The sequence below is a fragment of the Thermobia domestica genome, chromosome 10 (genome assembly GCF_964235325.1).
Source record: "Thermobia domestica chromosome 10, izTheDome1.hap1.1, whole genome shotgun sequence".
In the NCBI taxonomy this organism is placed as follows: domain Eukaryota; kingdom Metazoa; phylum Arthropoda; class Insecta; order Zygentoma; family Lepismatidae; genus Thermobia; species Thermobia domestica.
In genome coordinates, this window is record NC_137463.1 from 88,735,910 (window position 1) to 88,757,975 (window position 22,066).

Sequence of the window (22,066 nt, forward strand, 5' to 3'; positions counted from 1 at the left end):
ATTTAACATGTAAGATTTGTATATTGTAAATATGATATTTTTTGGATATATTAGTATTGATAAACAAAAAAAAATATGTCACAATCAGTTCGAGAACAAATAGTTGCAGAATTACATAAAAGTGCAAGACGAAACTATCCTCGAATACCCGATATAACGAAAGGTATTCATGATTTATGGCAAGCTGATTTAGTTGAAATGAATAGTGGAAAATTGAAAGGTCTAGCAAAAATTAATCGAAATTTCAAATATTTATTAACTGTGATAGATACATTCTGTAAATATGCTTGGGCTATTCCTGTGAAAAATAAAACTGGGAAAGAAATTACACAAGCATTTATAACAGTACTGAGAAAAGCAAACAAAAGCCCCAAATTTTTACAAACTGACAGGGGTCGAGAATTTTATAATTCAGAGTTTCAGAAGGCGATGAACCAAATAACATTAAACATTATTCCACGTACAGTGATGTGAAAGCAAGTATTATTGAAACATTTAATAGATCATTACGTAATTTAATGTGGAGACAATTTACACTGCAGGGAAATTATAAATGGATTGGCATTCTGCCGGAATTACTACATAAATATAATAATACTATTCATTCCACTATTAAAATGAAACCTATCGACGCTATTAAAAAAGAAAATGAAAAACATCTATTGACAAACATCTACTGCAAAAAGTTTTCTGTGATAAAAAGAAAAAGTAAATTTAAGATAGGTGAATATGTAAGAATTAGTAAACTTAAGCGTCCTGGTTTTGATAGAGGTTTTACACGCAATTGGAGTACAGAAATTTTTCGAATTGCTAAAGTTTTCTTCACCAATCCTCCAACATATCACTTAGTAGACTCAAATAATAAACCTATTGAAGGAAGATTTTACGGACACGAATTACAATTAACGAAATTTCCAAAAACATATTTAATTGAAAAAGTTTTGCGAAAGAAAAATAATAAGGCCTATGTGAAATGGTTGGGTCTGCCAAAAAGTGAAAATTCTTGGATTGATTTAAAGCATACTATATTGTAAAAAAAGAAAAGTTAAGAATTTATAGATGAAGCATGTCGTCACAAGTATTTCAAAAAGGTGAATTTTATATTTTAAATTCTAGCAACACTGTAAATTTTCGTTGCTTAGTTAAATTTTCATCATCATCACGAGGTCTATCAGTATTACAAGTAAAAAGTATATTAAATCAAATTTGTTCTTCAACAAACGCTGTTTTTATGTAAAGGAGAAAAGCAAAATATTTAAAAACGCTATTTAAAATAAATGTGATATATCTGTAATAGAGATGGAATGGAAAATCCCTTTTACATGTATGGTAGCAGGTCCTACAGGCTGTGGAAAATCATATTTTGTTAAAACATTTCTTGACCATTATAGTAAGTTATTTAAAAATATTGTATGGTGTTATGGTGAATGGCAACCATTGTATGATACTCTTTCAGACTGCACGTTTAAAGAAGGTTTACCTCAAAATAATGAATTTCAAGCACATGAGGGTCCACATCTTGTCATTATTGATGACTTAATGCGTGAGTGTGACCATCGGATTGTAGATATTTTTACTAAGGGTAGTCATCATAGAAATATAAGTGTAATATTTATAACACAGAATATTTTTCATCAACAAAAAGGAATGCGGGATATTTCGTTAAATTGTCATTATATTGTTTGTTTTAAAAATCTTAGAGACCAAGCTCAAATTAATTATCTCGCACGACAATTGTATCCAGGTAATACAAAATTTATTCAAGAAGCATATCAAGATGCAACTCGAATTGCACATGGTTATTTACTTTTTGATTTAAAACAAAATACTCCTGATGAGCAGCGAGTTCGAACAAATATATTTCCAACAGATTCTTTTAATTATGTTTATGTGCCTGTAAAAAATAATTGTAATATGGTTTATATTCTAACAACTATTTGTGCTTTAATAGCCGTAAAAAATGATTAGTAAGGAAAATGCACATTCGTTAAAACTTTTAGCAAAGTCAAAACCGAAAGCACGTAAGGCAATTTTACAAAATGCAGATCCTGATTTAATTCGCTCTATTTGTGAATGTTACTATAACGTATTACAGGGAAATGTTCCATTAAATAAAACAGAGATAAATAAGCTAAAAAATATAAAAAGGAACTGAGATATTTGGTGAAAAAGGTCCGTCATTAAAAAAAATGAAAAAACGAATAATTATATATAAAGGTGGTTTTCTTACTGCATTGCTTGCACCTATTTTAGGGGGTATACTATCTAGTTTAATTAAATAATTATGCAAAACGCACAAAAACTTATTTTAATCTCACCAGAAAAATTACATCATTATCAAACGATATCTAATTTTGATGATGAAATGAAAGAAATTTTAAATAATAAAAGTCTAAATACAGAAGAAAAATGGACAAGATATAGAGAAGTCTTACAAAAATATTTAAATATTATTTAAAAACCGGCAGCAGTTACAACAACAGCAACTACTACTACTACTACGGAGGAGGAGGAGGAAGAAGAAGAGGATGAGGAGGAGGAGGATGATGATGAAATAATATCTACTCTCCCTGAAATTTGTAAACGTAAAGCAAGACCTTTATTACGTAAATTGAAACAAAATCCAAATATTCAATGGGACGATAATGGAAATGTGAATATTAATAATAAATTAATTTCAGGTGCAAATATAGTGGATTTGATATCCGATTTTGTTAGATGTCGTAAGAAAAATATTTCAGTTGCCGGCTGGAAACCTTTTGCTACATTATTAGCAAAAGCCAATATACCCTTAGAGTACATTGGTAATCCTCAACGAATAGATTATATTAGAAAACTAACGGATGACGAAGAGGATGGTCCTCCACCCCGTAAACGCAAATGGTGTACTTATAAGCAATAATAATAATATTCTATTGTAATCTATTGATATTTTTAAGTATATAGAAAGAAAGATGAATGAGCCGTACTTTAATTACTATACGCATCAAGCAGGAGGTGATTATAACGTGTATAAAGGTACAGCTTATCAAGAAGGTTATGGCATTGGTAGTTTACTAGGATGTTTATTTCGTTCTGTATTTCCTTTATTAAAACAAGGTGCAAAAACTGTTGGTAAAGAGTTGATACGTACAGGAATTAATGTAGCAGGAGATGTACTAGATAATAATAGATCTATTGAAGAGTCTTTGCAAAATCGGTGACAAGAAGCTAAAACAAATTTAAAAAATAAAGCTCAAAATAAATTAAATCAGGTGTTGGAAGGATCTGGAAGAAAAAGAAAGAAAGTTTATTTTAGTAGTGGTGGTGGTGTGAAGCGGATAAAAAGATCCAAAGATATTTTTGATTGATTATTTATGGAGCAAAGTGATAGTTTTTATCTCATACTTCCTAGCAATAGTTCTATGAAATATTTTCCTCAAAATACTCTTGCTTGTTATACTACTAAATTATATCATCCTATTGTACTGGAGAAGGGAGTGTGGGAAACAGCTGTTGTTGAAGTACATTATACAACTTCATTTCAGAATGTTTCCAAATATACAAATAATATTTATTACCGTATCATGAATACAAAAAACTGGAATATAACTCAAATCTTACCAGGCCACTATTATCATGTTGATGATATTCTATCTCAAATTAATCATAAAAGTGATATATTAAATTTACAATTAAAAGTCAAAGCATCTGTAAAACGAATTGAGGTTAATAGAGTAATAAAAGATCAAGAGAAGCATATAGAAGTACGCCTATCTCCTGAACTAGCCAGAATACTAGGTTTTGATCATATTCAACAGGAAGATATAGCAGTTGTTCATCATGCTCGTTATCCACCTGATTTACAAAAAGCGCTACCTACACTTATGTATATTTACAGTGATATTGTAGAATCACAAATGGTAGGTGACACCATAGCTCCATTGTTAAGTATTATAAATACAAATATTACAGAGCATGGTATTAATAATGTACTTATTTTTGATAATCCTCATTATGTGCCAGTGCAATGTAAACAATTTGATCAAATTGTTATTGATTTAAGAGATAGTACAGGTAATCCACTTCCTTTCCAATATGGCAGTGTATGTGTAAAATTACATTTTCGTAGACGTAATACGGTATTGTAAATTTTACCATGTGTGAATATTAATAGTAAGAAAAAGACAAAAATGCAGTGTGAGTGTATGAAATCAGAATTAGATTTATTTGCTGGTTTACTCACTCAAACCAGTATTATAGGTAATAAAATAGTTCCATATAAGCCTGTGGCTTCAATATCTGATAATGCACCAATTTGTAGTCCCCGGTCATAGGGATGACTATATTGACTTACCGCACACAATCTTTTATATTAAAGGTAAAATTACTAAATCAGATGGTTCTAATTTAACTTCTGCCGATAAGAAAATCGGCCTTGTAAATGATTTTCTCAATGCAATGTTCAGTGAAGTGCAGTTATATTTAAATAATCAACTTATTTCCTACTCTTCACATACATATCCATATCGATCGTATATTGAAAATCTACTAAATTATAATGCTGAAGCTAAAACAACGCATCTTCAAACATCAATGTGGTTTAAAGATACTGCAGGGCATATGGACAGTGTGGCCGATGCTAATGTAGGATTTAAACGTTTTCTCTCACTGCTTTAAGTCAGTCATTTGAATTATTGGGTTATATTCATGCTGATATTTTCAATCAGGAGAAATTTTTACTGAATGGTGTACAATTGCGTATTAAACTAATTCCAGCTAAACCTACATTTTGTCTAATGGGTGACGCAGATGCTGATGGAAAAGTTGTAATTACAGATGCAACATTGCTTGTGAAAAAGGTTGATGTATCACCAGCACAAAATAAAGTATTACAAAATCCTAAATTTAGAATAAAATATCTTATAAAAAAAAGTGCAGGTGAAGACAGAAACTCTGCCACAAGGAATTATGGATAGTACACTTCCAGATCTGTTTTCAGGCATAGTGCCTAAACGTATTATTATTGGTTTTGTTACTAATACTGCTTTCAATGGTACTTATCAAACAAATCCATTCAACTTTCAACATTTTAGTATGACGTTTTTTACACTGTATGTTGATGGATCCCCAGTCCCCTTCAGACCATTACAACCGGATTTTGATAATAATCTATATGTACAAGCATATTCTACGTTATTTACAGGTTCAGATATTTATTATTCTAATCAAGGTAATGATATTTCACGTGCTGAATATCCTAATGGTTATACTCTACTGGTGTTTGATTTAACTCCTGATTCAAGCGCAAGTGCTGCATTTCATACTAGTCCACAACGGCAAGGAAGTGTACGTTTAGAGGTTCATTTTAAAGAAGCACTGCCATCTCCTGTAACAGCAATTATTTATGGTGAATTCTATTCAGAATTAGAAATTGATTTCCAGAGAAAAATATATATTAATTAAAAAAATGTTAAATACAATTGAACTTTATGAAGCATTACAACAAAATTTGCCTAAAGGTCATTTTATTGGTGTATATGCTGCTGATGAGTTACCTTTGTTTATTCATACATTTCCAGCCGGCATAATTATAAATACTGATTCTAGTGATAGGCCTGGTGAACATTGGGTTGCTGTTTATATATCTAATATGTGTGTGGGAGAGTATTTCGATAGCTATGGTATACCTCCCTATATACAACATTATATAAGGTTTTTAAAACGAAACTGTGTATTATACATGGAATAATAGACGTATTCAAGGTGATTTATCTCAATTTTGTGGACATTACTGTTTTCTATATCTAGCATGTCGTGCATCTGGTTATTCACTGCACGATTTTTTAAACAAATTCTCACTCACTACTATTGATGCTAATGATATTATGCTTTATTCATTTATGAGAGTATGATGATGTTATTTTTTTAAACTCCGCCATTGCCGGTCCCAAGCCCTGGATGAGAAAGGAGGAGGGTTGGGGGTGTTGCTACCCCGTAAAAGAAAATAATCTCTGCTATGTTCAAATAGGGGTGGAATGAGTCTTATGTATCTGCTATGTGTTCGTAATTAAAATAAGGGTTGAAACGAGTTCACCCCTGCTATGTTTCGTAGTCCCTGTCTGATGCGCTATGTTCAATTAAGGGTTGGGAAAGGAAACGAATACACCCTCATTATTGTCTTAGTTAAAATAGGGGTTGAAAAATATGCTCATAAAAGGAAACGAGTTCAACCTTAAAATGGAGGTCATAAAAGAGAACGAGTTCACCCTAAAAATGGACTATGCTCAAATAAGGGTGGAAAAATAGGCCCCCTGCTATGTTACATTAAAACGAGTACACCTCTAAAATATGGTCGTAAAAGGTAACGAAGTTCAAATAGGGTGGAATCCAAAACGAATACACCCCTATTCTCTGCTATGTTCATTATGTTCAAATAGGGTTGGAATACACCCCCGTAGTCTTATGTATTCTCTGCTAAGTTCAAATAGGGGTTGAAAAATATGCTCATAAAAGGGAATGAGTTCACCCTTGCTTTATGCATTATCTGCTATGTTCCAATAAGGGTTGAATATTATTTATTCTCTGTTACCTTCAATTAAGGTTGAAAAATAAGTCATACTCTTTTACTAGTTCTGCTATGTTAAAATAAGGGTTGGAAAATATGCTCATAAAAGAGAACGAGTTCACCCCTAAAAATGTGTTCATAAAAGGAAACGAATCTTATGTATTATCTGCTCTGCTATGTAATTTCAATTAGGGGTGGAAAATAAGCCATACTCTTTTACTAGTTCTGCTATGTTAAAATAGGGATTGAAAAATATGCTCATAAAAGGAAACGAGGTCACCCCTAAAATGGAGGTCATAAAAGGGAACGAGTTCACCCTTGCTATGTTACGTAGTCTTGTGTTCGTAACGGTTGAAAAATATGCTCATAAAAGAGAACGAGGTTCAAATAGGGGTGGAACGGGTCTTATGTATTCTCCGCTCTGCTGTATGTTACGTAGTCTGATGTTCGTAGGGGTTGAAAAATATGCTCATAAAAGAGAACGAGTTCACCCCTTAAAATATGCTCATAAAAGAGAACGAGTACACCCCTAAAAAGTGGTCATAAAAGGGAACAAATTCACCCCTAAAATGGAGGTCGTAAAAGACCGTGGGTTCACGGTGTAAGGTGCCCAATTTCCCAGGGGCTCCTGAGTTGGCCAATGCTGTTCCAGGTCTGTTCCAGGTTGGCCCAGATCGATCCATTTTCTACTACTGTTCAGAGTTAGTCCAGTCTCGTCGACGTTGTAAATACATGTATCCCCATTATTTCCGAAATTATTGTCGAAAATATCACCTTCAAGTTTTCATAGAATGTATTAACATTCCTGTCCATGTTTCTAGCCCTCGCTGTAAATAACCTTTATGCCTGTCGTATTGATAATTCCGGATGTCGATGAAGAAACGCGTTGAATCATTTTCTGCCTGCACTTTCCTTGGTCACATCGAATGTGTGCTTTATACCACATTTTTGAACAAACTGAAAAACAAGCAACTTTATGTCTTCGTAGGTCAAACCAAGTACCTTTACTTCCAGAACCTGTAGATGTCCTTCCAATTCCACTTAAACCCATGCTTAGTGTAGGAATTTTCACCATTTTTGGCTTCAAAGCTGCTGTATTGGGATCAATATTTCTTTTTACGAATCACCTGTAATTTTCTTCTAAGCGTACTTTTTGGTACGTTGTAGATTATGGATGCCCTTTCCTCCAAAAAATGGCCATTTATTGCCTCTGGCAACTTTTGACGAAGATCATCTTCATTTCACCCTTGCCTGTTGGTAGTTCTGGTTCGTTTGGTTGACATATACTGGAAAGAGGAATATTGAATGGAGGTCAGTGTTGTTGCAATGTATAAAGAATAAAGAAAACAGTTCGATCTATGAAATTTAATTCCCTCAACATTGAAGGGAAAGGAGAGCAGTTGTTTGCTTTGTTGAATCTCCATGCATTAATATCAGGTTGATCATTTGTTATTTGACTTTTGGGACAACAATAAATATCTAACAAATTTAGTCAGTAGCAATCTATCCGTGGCCTCCAAACGAATTAACCAGACTTATCATTGTGAGAGAAATCCTGGTCACAAATACAGGGTATCCAAAAGAGGTCTTGCCGTTTCTGACGTCCCATTAATCATGTGCTCACAGAAAGGAAACGAAATGAAGCACGTGTCTGTCAAGAGAACGGGAGTTAGTCTATCGACCTTCAGTGATACAGGCACGTTGCGCGCACATAGCAGTCATAGCTTGTCCAGTGTCGAAGAGAAATAGAGGTATCGAAGCAGTTTGTTCTCATGTGCTTGTCGTATGACTTTAAGCCTGTCAGCTGTCGTATGAAGTTGCTGCATATACCAGGCATTTGGGTAGAATGCCGTGAATGAACCACCGCTAGGCATTGGTTCCAGAAATTATAATCAGGAGATGTGATCCTTTCGAATAACCTCACAGTGGACGACCAAATATGTTGGATGACTAGGCCCTGAAAGCAGCTATCGAGGAGGACAGTGATCTGACATAAGTTGCGTTTGATGAACTTACACAAAGGTTTCATGTTTCTGCTGAAACAGTCAGACTGTATCTGAATGGGTTAGGGGAGTGATGCAAGTTAAGAAAGTGAGTGGCCACATTGTCGGCAGCCAACAAGGAACAATGAGTGACAACCTGTTTCTCTTTGCTTATTCGGCACCTGAACACACCCATCTTTGATCACTTGCTTACTGGTGACAAAAAGTGAGTCCTCCATGACACTCCTAAGTGTATCAGACATTGGTTGTCACCACATGACTCTGTTCCTCACACCTCAAGACTACCTCTGCACCCACGAAAGGTTGTGCTCTCTGTATGGTAGAATTGTCGGCAAAGTGGTGCATTACGAGCTCCTCTTCCACCTTTTAGACCATCACTCCTGACCTCTACTTCCAGCAGTTGCAAAGGGTGCACCGTGCATTGCGGCAGGAGCTAGCATTGGAGAATCGCAAGGGTTTGCTGTTCTCCATGAGTATGCTAAGTCACATGTGGTAGAAAAGACCTGGGAGACCCTTGAATGACTTAGCTGAAAGACATTGTGCCATGCACTATATTCACAGGATCTTGTGCCAACAGATTACCACCTCTTTCATTCCCTCAATAACCATCTCTGTGGGAGATCCTTCGCAAACGAGGGAGACCTGCGGAACGAACTCACGGAATTTTTTGCATCCACGACCATCGTTTTATGGTTTATCATCAGGGTATTGTGCAGTTGCAGGAACGTTGGCAAAATGTATTGGATGCTGATAAGATAACTTCGAAGCCTAAAGGTACGTACCGTCTACTGTATTGCTCTTTGCCTATCACTGCTCTAGAACGGTGAGAACTTTATGGTTAGCTATATACACATCATCATGCTTCTTCACACGGCTTATCTCCCTTCGATTCTGAATTTTCTGAGAAATAGAATCTAAACCTGCAATAATAGGATGCTTTTGTTCCTTACCGTTGACATGGAGAGTGCTGTCAAATTCCCTAAAAGTATTTCAGAAACAGAGTACAAAACTTGTTGTTGCTATTGAGATCAATGTCTAATCCCACGTATTGATGCACAAGATAAGCTAGGCAACAGTGGGCTTTAATCTGTAATTTTGAATTACAACTATGGGGCCCATACACTATCAGTTTATCTGAAGGATAACCTGAACAAATGGACAAATGATCGTGACGACAGAACTGAAAGAAAAACTGTGCGAACTGAAGCAGGGGTGGATCCAGGACATATTTATAGGGGGGCGTTGAGTTGTAATACTGCTACTTCGAGCTTCTTTAAGAACTCCAAACTCTAGGATGGGTTTTATTTATATATAAAATAAGAAAGTTTCCTCTTCTGGGGGAGGGATCGCCTCCTGGATCCACCCCTGAACTGAAGGAATTCGTTCAGTTCAGTCAGTTCTTCATGCGGCTATTTGGACTGAAGAAAGGTTATTTTGGACTGAACAAACGAACCATCTTTCGATACGATAACTGTGCTATTAACTGAAGGAAACACACAGTTGTCTCAGTTCAGTTCAATCAGTTCAGGTCCTGTCATCATGGCAGTTAGTAAAAGCGAAACATTTTTGGCTTTTATTGAAGCCTACCGTGCTCATGTAACATGTGAATATGCTAACAGGTATAAAAGAGGGGAGGTATATGGTGTATTATTTACAAAATTAAAAGAATTGGAACCTCAGGCAACACACGATACTATTTTTAAAAAATAATCTACGGTCGGCATTTAGGAAGGAACTGCAGAAAGTGAACGAATCTAAAAAATCAGGGCCTGGAGGTGAGGAAGTGTACGTTCCAAAGCTTTGGTATTTCAAGGAACTTAAAAGTGCATTCCACAGAATATCTAATGGAAGTGAATCAACTGAACTGAAGGAACTGAAGGACTCAGCTCGATTAACTGACGGTACTCCACACACTATCAGTTCAGTTCATCGTACGATCATCGTTCAGTTCATCGTAGTTAAGTCAGTTTCTAGCTCAGTTGGACTGATCAGTTAAAACTGATAGTGTGCGGGCCTATTAGAGTGCATTTCGGAAATTAAATTCTCGCAATTCGTACATACTGGACATTAACACACATTACATAAATGAAGTTATTTAAATCCAAATGGTATGAGCCTCTTGATACAAGCAAGTAAAGTAAGGTTCTGCATTTCCATTTTTTAAAATAGGTCTCTCTCTTGATTTTTCATATGGCCTGGGAGAGGTTCCAGCACAGTATTTTCCTTCTACAATTCATAGTCATGGGGCAATTGGAACATTTCCAATTACAAAGTTTAAGGAAACAGACACAGTCAGTGATATCGCTAGAACAGGCAGGCCTTAACCTAGTGCGCAGACAATTCAGGCAGTGAGAGACCCCTTCGTGAGAAATCCCAAGAAGTCAGTCCGAAGAATCTCACATGAGTTGCAGATTCTTAAGACATCAGTGTACCGCATCCTACATAAACTTTTTTTTTTTCATGCATACGAAGTCCAGATCGTGCAGTTCCTACACCCAATGAATTACAGTGCTCGTTATGATTTTGCTGTTAGCATGCTGTCTGAGATTGAGGAAGCTGTTGACCATCTTGAACGTGTATTTTTCTAAGATGAGGCCACATTTCATTTGAACGGTGTTGTCAACCGATACAATGCTAGAATCTGGAGGTCCAAGAAACCCCACACTGTATTTGATACTGTCAGAGACAGCCCTAAGCTGAGCGTGTGGTGCTGTCTTATACACAACAAAATAATAGGACCTTTTTTTCTTCAGTGAAAAGAGGTTCACAGCCAATATCTATCTTGATATGTTACAATTACTTGTTGTGCCACAGACTTAGGACATTCCAGACTTAATTTTCTAACAAGATGGTGCGCCATCTTATTAGGAGTTAAGTGTCTGTGCCTATTTAGATACAACATTTCCGGGAAGATGGGTCGGGCGTGATGGTCCCATAAACTGGTCTCTGCGATCACTGGATATATCACCACTGGATTTCTTCCTTTGGGGATATGTCAAGGACCAGGTTTGCCAAATACCAGTAAACGACATCGCAGCATTACGGCACAGAATTACTGAAGTCATAACATCCTTCCCTCACGTAATGTTGACCAACGCATGGGTGGAATTGGAATATCACCTGGATATCCTTCGTGCACCGAAAGGTTCACACGTAGAAGTTTATTCATTGTGTACACAAAAACTCGAATATGTCACATGAAATTCACGATAAAAAGTATTTGTCTATGTGTCATATTTTATGCTTTATGACTGTTTATAATCAAGGAAATAATTCTGGGACATCCTGTATTGTCCAAATATAAGCGGTACAGTCGACAGATCATATGGAGTGAACAAGATAAGATGCATAAGGATAAATTCTAATGTGTAGTTTCCGGAAAAATTAAAAACGTAGCTTTTGTGACGCTAAAAAGTGTCATTCATTTCCAATAATAATTAAGAGCTTTTATTTTACTAAAATAAATTTTTATATATGTCTATTAATATTGTATTTGTGTACGGAGTATGTAACAAAATACAATATTAACTAATCAACCTCCTATAGCCTCGCTGCTGAACCTAACGTTAAACTGACAAATTGTTGTCATTTCCTAATGATGACACACACATGCTACTTGTAAATATTTCACTAATAACCTGACAATATGGCATAACTAATGTTTTTTTTTAATCCATAAGGAATAATGTACTCTTGAGGGCGAATTTTCTCGGATGATTTTCTTAAAAGAAATCATCTGATTTTGTTCTAGGGGTAACATCGAGACGAGACGAGGCGAGACTTTGTATGGTCTCGGTTGATAAATAGCGGTCTCGGTCTCCATCTCATCTCGAGTCAAAAATCGCCGTCTCAGTCTCGTCTCGGGCAACAGATGCTTGTCTCGATCTTGGTCTCGGTCTCGAGGGGCAAGTCTCGATCCCGTCTCGAAAGTCTCGAAATAAATAGTGTGAAATTAAAATTGTGAAGTATTATAACCATAGTCTGTCGTTTCCGCTTCTTATTTTTTTTCCTTCATTCTTGACTCAGAATTATGGTATAGTGTACCTTTTCATAGCTAATTTGCTAGCGCTAATGCTTTCCATGCGTGTGCTCCAGGTTCATTCATCAGTGGATATATTATACCTGGGATAAAACCCTAATAGTAACCCATATTTCATTTTCAGCAATAGATTTTGTCTCATATAGCTTTAGTACTGCTTATTAAATTAACTCCAGTACTATACAGTAGTTTATTTCCTTCCTTTGAATCAGAATTGGGTACAATACCTCCTAACGGATTACGCAACATATAGCAGCACGAATGTATTTATTCGTACCGAAATTAAAATGTTACAATTTCCCATTTATTATCCAATACATTCTGCTTTGACTGTCATTTTAAAAACAGAATATAACATTAATTATCTTAAAAACAGCGTAAATTATCACTACCATTAATTTTGTTTCAAATTGATCGAATGCTTTATTACCGTTTCATATCTCCGTGTTTAATCGACGCTTTATAACACGAACTTCCTGAAACATGGGCCTGTGATCTCGGGCTGGATCACCAAACAAGTTAGATTCAAAGTCCGATGTTTCGAATAGTTCGCGTCTCATTTTAAGTACATTCTGTTTCTTATACAAGTTCATAAGGCCGTAATACATTACATAAACATATATCCAGCGCCGTAACTAGGCAGGACCAACTGGAGCAGTGCCTCGGGTCATTACTTTAACTGTTTCTCATGAACTGTATTTGAAACCGAAATTCAGAGTACAAATAACTAAATAATAAATTTTAATATAATAATTAATACATTTTATAATTTGAGATACTTATTTTCCTGGGGACTGAATTCGATTACAGGAAACTCATATCAATCCGGAGAAAGTGGCACGCTTGGTTCTCATCCTCGGTGTGGCAGACCCAGGTTTCCGATGGGAGCGCACATAATTTGGGTTCTACCTTAAAATACAAGCCCATGTTTCATATAGCTTTGGTGGTGAAAATAACGTTGAATTCTAAAGATGTTTTTAAATCAACCATTGTGGTATACTGCATCATGAATCGAAGTTATTTTGATTGCAAACTTTAAACTCTAGCAAAAAGTCTACTAATCTAGTTATTTAATGAATGATATAACTGACCATCATAAGAGTAGCAAAAGGTGAAGGCCTGAGATTCTTATTTACTTTTGGTCTCCTGTTTTGTTTGTTACTGTTCCCCAGGCCGTCTCTAATGAGATCGCTGATCTTTCAACCAAAAGATAAATAATACACAACGTGTTCAAGTACTAGATCCCTCACTATCTTGTTTGCAAAAAATTTAAAAAAATAATAATAATAACTGTTGATGGAAATTTTCGCATTTTCTTATCTCTCGACTAAGACCAATGTCATCAGCAACAGACCCTGAAGTGACGAAACATCAACTATTAAGTTTAATTAATCTCAAGTCACGTGCAGTGTTTGTGCGTGAGTTCATCTCGGTCTATTTTCATTTCGTCTTGTACAAACGCAAATAGAAATCTACATAAATTAACAACGATGTGCTAAGTTGAGATGTTTTGACCCTTTTAGTCTTACCTAATAAGGTTTCAGTGTCTTGCTTGTATGCAGCGTTCAGCACTTTACAGGTTTAATGACCTTTTTACTGAAATAAAAGGTAAAACTTCAAGTAAAATCTTCGTAATTTCTTGATCTCTTAAAAACACAGAAAAAAATTAAACATTGTGAGAGACATTATAAGTACTAGGCCCTATATACGAGTATAAAACTTAAGACCATGTTTCCATTTTACATAAATCTTGTAGCTGTCATAAAAAAAAGACCTTGCTACCCGATCTTTCTATCTACTGTTTAGATTTTACAACTTCTTGTAAACAAGAAAGGTATCACCACCCTTGCAGCACCGCACTATAGTGGACAAACAATTAACATCCTCATTAAAAACGTGTATTTTGGCGTACTCCCCCTCCCTGTCCAAAAGAATCCGTTGTTTCGGAAGCGGCGAAACTGGTTTTTCCTTTATGTCGGCAGAAGGGCGAAGACGTCCCAGAAAGTTGGACACTGTTCGACTCTATGCAAGATGGAAAAAAATGTTTTATGACCCTTACAAGACTATGTGTACACGGTAAAATATGGTAGGGTTTTAAGAATGACAGCTACAAGATTCATTTAAAGTGAAAACGTGGTCTAAGATTTTCTTTCTCCATCAACGCTCGGTAATAAACTGATGGTGGTTAATTCTGAGTCCCAACGTCCTTTTCCAACCGAGGGTAAGTTTATATACGAAGTGGATCTATAGCTTAATATCCGAACATGAGTTGAAATATTGATTTCAGGAGTTGCAATGATAATTACAGAAATTCCCTCCCCGTCCCTTTCGGAGCAAACCACCGATCGTGCTGAGCGTGGTTCGTCAGTACTTACGCCATATTAATTTTACCTCTCAGGGGAAAACTTCTCAAATCGTCACTTCTAAGTTCCCACGGTTTATATATATTCGTGTGTAAACTTTAATTTCATAGTACTCAGAACTGGTAAAAGCTAGAACTGTGAAATTTGCAGGCAATTTAGAGGAAGGTCAGAAGATTTGTTTGATAGCAAAATGAGATAGCGTGTATTATTGTTTGCGGAGTTACAGGGTCAAAGGTCAAAATGCAATTTTTTCCTTATGGGATTTCAATGTTAAATAGTAGTCTCACATGCCATTTTTTTGAATATCCATCTCCGGTAGCAAAAATTGGTATATCGACATAAATTCTGATCCGAAACAATGTGATAACGAGAAATTTGGGCAATCGTGACCCGGTGACCTCTAGCAGGTCATCTGTGACCTTTGAAGAAAAAGCTCCCTTTTCAACAACTTATTGCACACAACTAATTCAGTTGAGGATAATATTAAAAACACATATGCACAAAGGATCTACTGAACATCTTTTTTAGCAAAACGAAGAGGTCAGCAATATCATCAGAGGTCAAAGGTCACGTAGTTAAAATGTCATATTTGATGTGTTAACAAATAAGAAACTGTGACATTGGAAACAATGCTTTGAAGTGCCATAGAACACATGCATAAAGATCCTTCCAACGAGTGTGTATGGGCATAGGGAAAAGGTCATCATAAGAGGTCAAAGGTCACGCAGTTAAAATTTCATGTTTGACGTGTTAGCAACGATGAAACTGTGACGTTTGAAAAATGATTTGAGCTACCATGGAACACATGCATAAAGGTCCTTCCAATTGGTGTATATGGGCATAGCAAAAAGGTCAACAACGTCATAAAAGGTCAAAGGTCACGCAGTTAAAATTTCATGTTTGAAGTGCTAACAAGTATGAAACTGCAATGTTGGAAATAAGGATTTGAGTTTCCACTGGACACATGCAGAAAGGATCTTCGAATTGGTGTGTGTGAGGTCAACAATATCGTAAAAGGTCAAAGGTCACGCAGGTAAAATTTCATGTTTGATGTGTTAGCAAGTATGAAACTGAGACGTTTGAAAAATGCTTTGAACTACTACAGAAAACATGCATAAAGGTCCTTCGAATTGGTGTGTATAGGCATAGCAAAAAGGTCAACAATGTCATAAAAGGTCAAAGGTCACACAGTTAAAATTTCATGTTTGATGTGTTAGCAAGTATAAAACTGTGACGTTTTAAATACGGATTTGAGCTTCCATGGAACACATGCAGAAAGGTCCTTCCAAGGGGTGCACATGACCATAATGAAAAGGTCAATATTGTCATAAGGTGAAGAAGCCTAATTTTGTAATTCAGATGCTGCAGGCAATGGTAAATATGTTTCGGTGATGTTTAAAACAATGAATTGAACATGGTATGAGTCCCACCTTGTGTTAATTACTTAGCCTTGCAAAACTGCATTCGAAATGGTTTTTTTCTTATTGAAACATATTAATAGCTATTTATTGCACAGAAATATTTGAAATATTGTCTTACCTCTACAACACACACTGACGTCCTTGTAGACTGTAAATCTTTTTAGTACTTTGCAATTTATTCCACGTGATCTCCGTGATGTGCTAAACTTAAGTTCACTCTGTGTATAAGTGTCTTCGTGAAGATTTTTTTAAGAGTATCTGGAGTTATCTGTTTAACGGCACGCTGTATCGATCGTCGAAGTTCTTCAAGTGTTACTGAAGGAGTTTTATAAACTTGTTGCTTAAGAAAGCCCCATAGAAAGAAGTCGCATGGGGTTAGATCAGGACCTCCAGCTGGCCACTCAATATCAGAAACTATACTTATTAAACGGTTTCCAAACCTTCCTCTTAAAATTTGCAATGCTGCCCTAGTACGATGTGCTGGAGCACCATCCTGTTGAAACCACATATCATTGTGTGGATCAAGATTTAAGGGATCAAGTTCATGGAAAAGAAATTCTCGCAACATATTTTGGTATGTAAGTTGATTAACGTTTCCTTCGAAGAAAAACGGTCCTATTACACCAGTTGCTGTTTGTCCCATCCACACCATAATACCCTTTTGATCTGCACAGCGTTCAATTCTTTTCGCCGGTGGACTGGGTCCCAAGAACCGTTCATGTGACGAAGACAGCGTTCCATTAAAAAAAAAAAAACTTCATCTGACTATATGGGATTTTCATTTAATTTGTCTATCAACCAGTTACAAAATAAAATTCTGGCACTGAAATCATCATGTTATTTATGTACAATCTTCATACTGTACGCCTTAACCTCAAGCACCCGCAATATCCTACTCAGCGAACTTCTTTTAACGTTGGGTGCAACACTCAAGCGATGGATTGATTTTCTTGGTGAACTAAGCACAGAACGAACCACTTTGCGTTTAGTATCCTCGGTAGAGATCCTGCCTTTCGTTGTCGCTGAGAAAGATGTTCCTTGTTAAAACAGTTATTCCGAAACTGTTTGTAAAGATGAAGAATTTGGGTATTGCTTATTTTCACACCCCACTGTCCAAACGTCATTCTCCGCGTTTTTGTAACCTACTTCCTACTAAGAACTGAGGCAAATCGGCACGTTGTTCCTTTGTTAGAGTATCCATTGTGACTTACACAATTACACACACACACACACACACTTCCAAGGACGTAGGCCTATGAGTATAGGGAAAATAAGAAATATAACAGTTTTTATTTTCTTACAAAGTCACAAGACACACAAGATTCACAAACTCGTTTAATTTTAAGCTCAACTCCACACTCTACTGCCACACTGTCTCTGTCCAACCAGATTATCATTATAGTAACACCAAGCCACCCTTGTGAACGAAACAGACTGATTATTTGACGTGAGTCCAAAACATAAACAGATCGTGTTTATGCTTCAGTCACAAAAGGGTATAAATAAACGATAAGAGTGCGTCCCTTCCTACATATGGGGAAGCAATTTATTTCTAGTGGAATTATTTTTATTTTCTCAATTTCCTGGGTAAGCATCAAGGAAATATTAAGGCTGCCCTATTTATTTTTCATGAGAATACGGGACATCTTTGTTCTCCCCTCAAACTTCACAACACAATGCATTGCTTGGAAACAGTTTATTTTCAATGCATTATCCTTTTTGATATGGATACAAAGAAATAACGAACAATCTGTAGTACAGTCTGTTCTCAGGATTTTTTAATTTTTATTTTTGGAAAACTCCTGAGTGATTTGCATTTACATGTGATATTTTCATTGGAAAATGCTACCCAAATAATATGTATTTTTAGAATCTAGACGAAAGAAAATCCTACACCCACTATGCCCTAGAATGTCCTGCACCCAATAGTGCGCATTCTATAATGACTTCCTAAAATTAAGTATTCTTATTATTTAAAAGAAAAGATTTCCGAGAGCCCAAATAAATATTCTTAATTTTATATACCATACCAACTAAATAGTTCTCAAACATTGCCGTCTCATACTTGCCATAAACGTACTATAAACTTCTTATTTCGTGACCATTGACCTTTTATGACACTTTTGACCATTAATTATGCATGTATTCCATGGCCGCCTCTTTGCATGTATTCTATGGCAAGTCAAATCACTTTTCAAACGTTACACTTTCATATTTGCTAATACAAACTATCATGTTTTAACTGCGTGACCTTTGACCTTTTATGACATTGTTAACCTTTTTCTAAGCCCATGCACTCCCCTTGAAAGGACCTTTCTGCATGTGTTCTATGCGAGCTCCAATTATTCTTTCTAACGTCACAGTTTCATACTTGTTAACACATCAAACACGACATTTTAACTGCGTGACCTTTGACCTTTTATGACATTGTTGACCTTTTTCCTATGCCTATACATACCAATTGGAAAGGCCTTTATGCATATTTTCTATGGCAGCTCAAATCCTTATTTCCAACATCACAGTTTCATACTTGCTAATACATCAAACATGAAATTTTAACTGTGTGACCTTTGACCTTTAAGGACGTTCTTGATCTTTTTCCTGTGCCCATACACATCCGTTGGAAGGACCTTTCTGTATGTATTCTATGGCACGTCAAATCATTTTTCAAACGTCGCCGTTCCATATTTTCTAACACATCAAACGTGATATTTTAACTATGTGACCTTTGACCTTTTATGACGTTGTTGACCTTTTTGTTATGCCCATATACACCAATTGGAAGGACCTTTATGCATGTGTTCCATGGTAGCTCAAATCATTTTTCAAACGTCACAGTTTCATCGTTGCTAACACGTCAAACATGAAATTTTAACTGCGTGACCTTTGACCTCTTATGATGACCTTTTCCCTATGCCCATACACACTCGTTGGAAGGATCTTTATGCATGTGTTCTATGGCACTTCAAAGCATTGTTTCCAATGTCACAGTTTCTTATTTGTTAACACATCAAATATGACATTTTAACTACGTGACCTTTGACCTCTGATGATATTGCTGACCTCTTCGTTTTGCTAAAAAAGATGTTCAGTAGATCCTTTGTGCATATGTGTTTTTAATATTATCCTCAACTGAATTAGTTGTGTGCAATAAGTTGTTGAAAAGGGAGCTTTTTCTTCAAAGGTCACAGATGACCTGCTAGAGGTCACCGGGTCACGATTGCCCAAATTTCTCGTTATCACATTGTTTCGGATCAGAATTTATGTCGATATACCAATTTTTGCTACCGGAGATGGATATTCAAAAAAATGGCATGTGAGACTACTATTTAACATTGAAATCCCATAAGGAAAAAATTGCATTTTGACCTTTGACCCTGTAACTCCGCAAACAATAATACACGCTATCTCATTTTGCTATCAAACAAATCTTCTGACCTTCCTCTAAATTGCCTGCAAATTTCACAGTTCTAGCTTTTACCAGTTCTGAGTACTATGAAATTAAAGTTTACACACGAATTATGGGACAGTCTGTATATATATATATATATATATATATATATATATATATATATATATATATATATATATATATATATATATATATATATATATATATATAAATTGTGTCGAAGTGTGAGCACGCTAGCTATATAGCCACGATGGAGCTCTTTGGAACGAAAAGAAAATAGGAATTTAACTCACAAGACAAATCGTATCATAGGCAAACCTTTGAATTCCAACTTTGCTAAGTTACAAAATGTTTATGAATATACATTTATACGTTGCACAATGCAGGATTGATGTTTAAAACAAAATGTATAAAAGAAAAGTTTAAAATATGTTTAAAACGAGGGCTGTTGTTTTATTCAGTCTGTTCTAACCGTTTTAAACAACTTGTTATAAACTTTTTTTTAGTGTGGTTGAACGTGTTTAAAAAATTTAAAATGTCAAATAGTAGAAGCTAATTTAATTTTCTAACGAACACAACCCATCCTCAGCGGGCTTTGTGCATGGAGTAAATTACAAGAATAGTTACATTCTTATTATAACAGCAATTACTGAACGAAATTCTGCACAATGTACGTATAACTAAACTAACAGAAATTGAACTGAAGTATTTGAACATTTCTTAAATTCCCAGAATAACGAAGGTTAAATACATTATACACTATTCTAAAATCCAAATTCACAAATTCAAAACTTGAGTATTTTTTCGTCACTATCATTTCCACAATAACAAACAGTTCTCATATCATAAGCTATAAAAAATACTTTGACAAAGACAATTCAACTCAAAGATAAAAGCAGTGACTAGCCTACAAGGATCAAATGGCACATCAAATGGCAATGGATGGCAATGGATCAAATGGATAACTAACAATGATTAGTGTCCACATTGTTAGTTATCCATAAAAAATAAAATTAACCTTTAGACGCCAGGAATTTTAACAAAATCGTGGACTCTCACGTTGGGGGCTCTGGTACAGTTCGCGGCATAGAAATTGTTACACAAAGTCTAAGTCCAAATTAATAACAAACTCTTGCCCCGTTTTCTTATGCATCCAGAAATACATGTCTCAATCGATTAGTTGCTTCTAGTATTCAATCCAACTCCTTCCCCTCCTACACCTCTCCTTGTGTAAAGCAGTATGAGTGACTTAGTACACTCTTTCCATTCAGCTGAAAAAGAAACAGGAATCAAGTTTATAACGTTATAGCTTTAAAACAGTCTTTTCCATTCGTTTGTTCTGAAATATTTTAAGAGCCCAAAATTAAGAAAAGAAATGAAATGAAATCTTTGAGTTTTAGGTCCCACGGTTATGCCGGTTAGGCTAAAGGAGACGGTGATGATGAGTAATGAATGAAATGGTGGAATGAAGCAAGTGGGAGGAAACGGGAGAACCCCGAGAAAACCCACGCACACGGTGTTTGTCCACCACAAAGTTTACTTGGCGGAGGCTGGGATCGAACCCGGGACCCCAAGCACCAGAGGTGAACTTAAAAAAAAGTCACACAATGTTCCCAGAGCTTCATAAAGAAATTAAGTTTCATTCTTTCCCTTCTTGAAAGACTGCAAGCTAGTAAGATGCTCCCTAAGAAATCTATGGAAATTGCCAATAACGGCAGTAGGTTTTGTGCTTCCTAAAGTCTGTAATGCACGCACAGAGCTCTAAAATATCTACTGACAGAAATGAGTGTTATTCAATTATTCATTTAATTTCTTTTCAATAATTGCAAGCAAAAGTTCCAGGTGCGTCATTTGCGCAGGACAGGAGGGTGTAATTCCCCCTCCCATGAGCTTCATAAATACGTATTGTTTGATCAAATGTACAGTAATACACTAATAAAAATGTGAAAATCTTATGTCGACGGAGAATCCCTTCCTCCCCCCCCCCCCCCGAATAAAATCTAAAAGACACTGCTTTTAGCCAAAAACCTATAGAGTTACGATAGCACAGTGCTAGAGAGCTTACATTTGGTTTCAAGAGTCGAAGGTTTGATCTCAAGCCATATGAGTTCCTGGGCGACATTGAGAGATAGAGAGAGAGAGAGAGAGAGAGATCTTTCAGTGTGCAGAACTTTCGAAGTGACTGTCATACAATATATTGTAAAAAATATTCCGAACAGTTGCTAGGACATAACATTGCACCTAATGGTACATATAAACACTAAATGCAAATGTTAGAAAT

The 22,066-nt window shown here is 35.8% G+C and overlaps 1 protein-coding gene across 1 annotated transcript; it reads right to left on the reverse strand.

Annotated features, from left to right (window-relative positions):
* Positions 1-16,548: 16,548 nt before the first annotated feature.
* On the reverse strand, positions 16,549-17,025 carry LOC145661538 (uncharacterized). Its single transcript, XM_081726860.1, has one exon. The coding sequence runs from the start codon at positions 17,023-17,025 to the stop codon at positions 16,549-16,551; it is 477 nt and encodes a 158-aa protein (XP_081582986.1).
* Between the last annotated feature and the right edge of the window lie 5,041 nt (positions 17,026-22,066).

Coding starts and splice junctions, on each gene's coding strand:
- LOC145661538 (XM_081726860.1), bottom strand. CDS start 17,025: ATGGTGTGGATGGGACAAACAGCAACTGGTGTAATAGGACCGTTTTTC.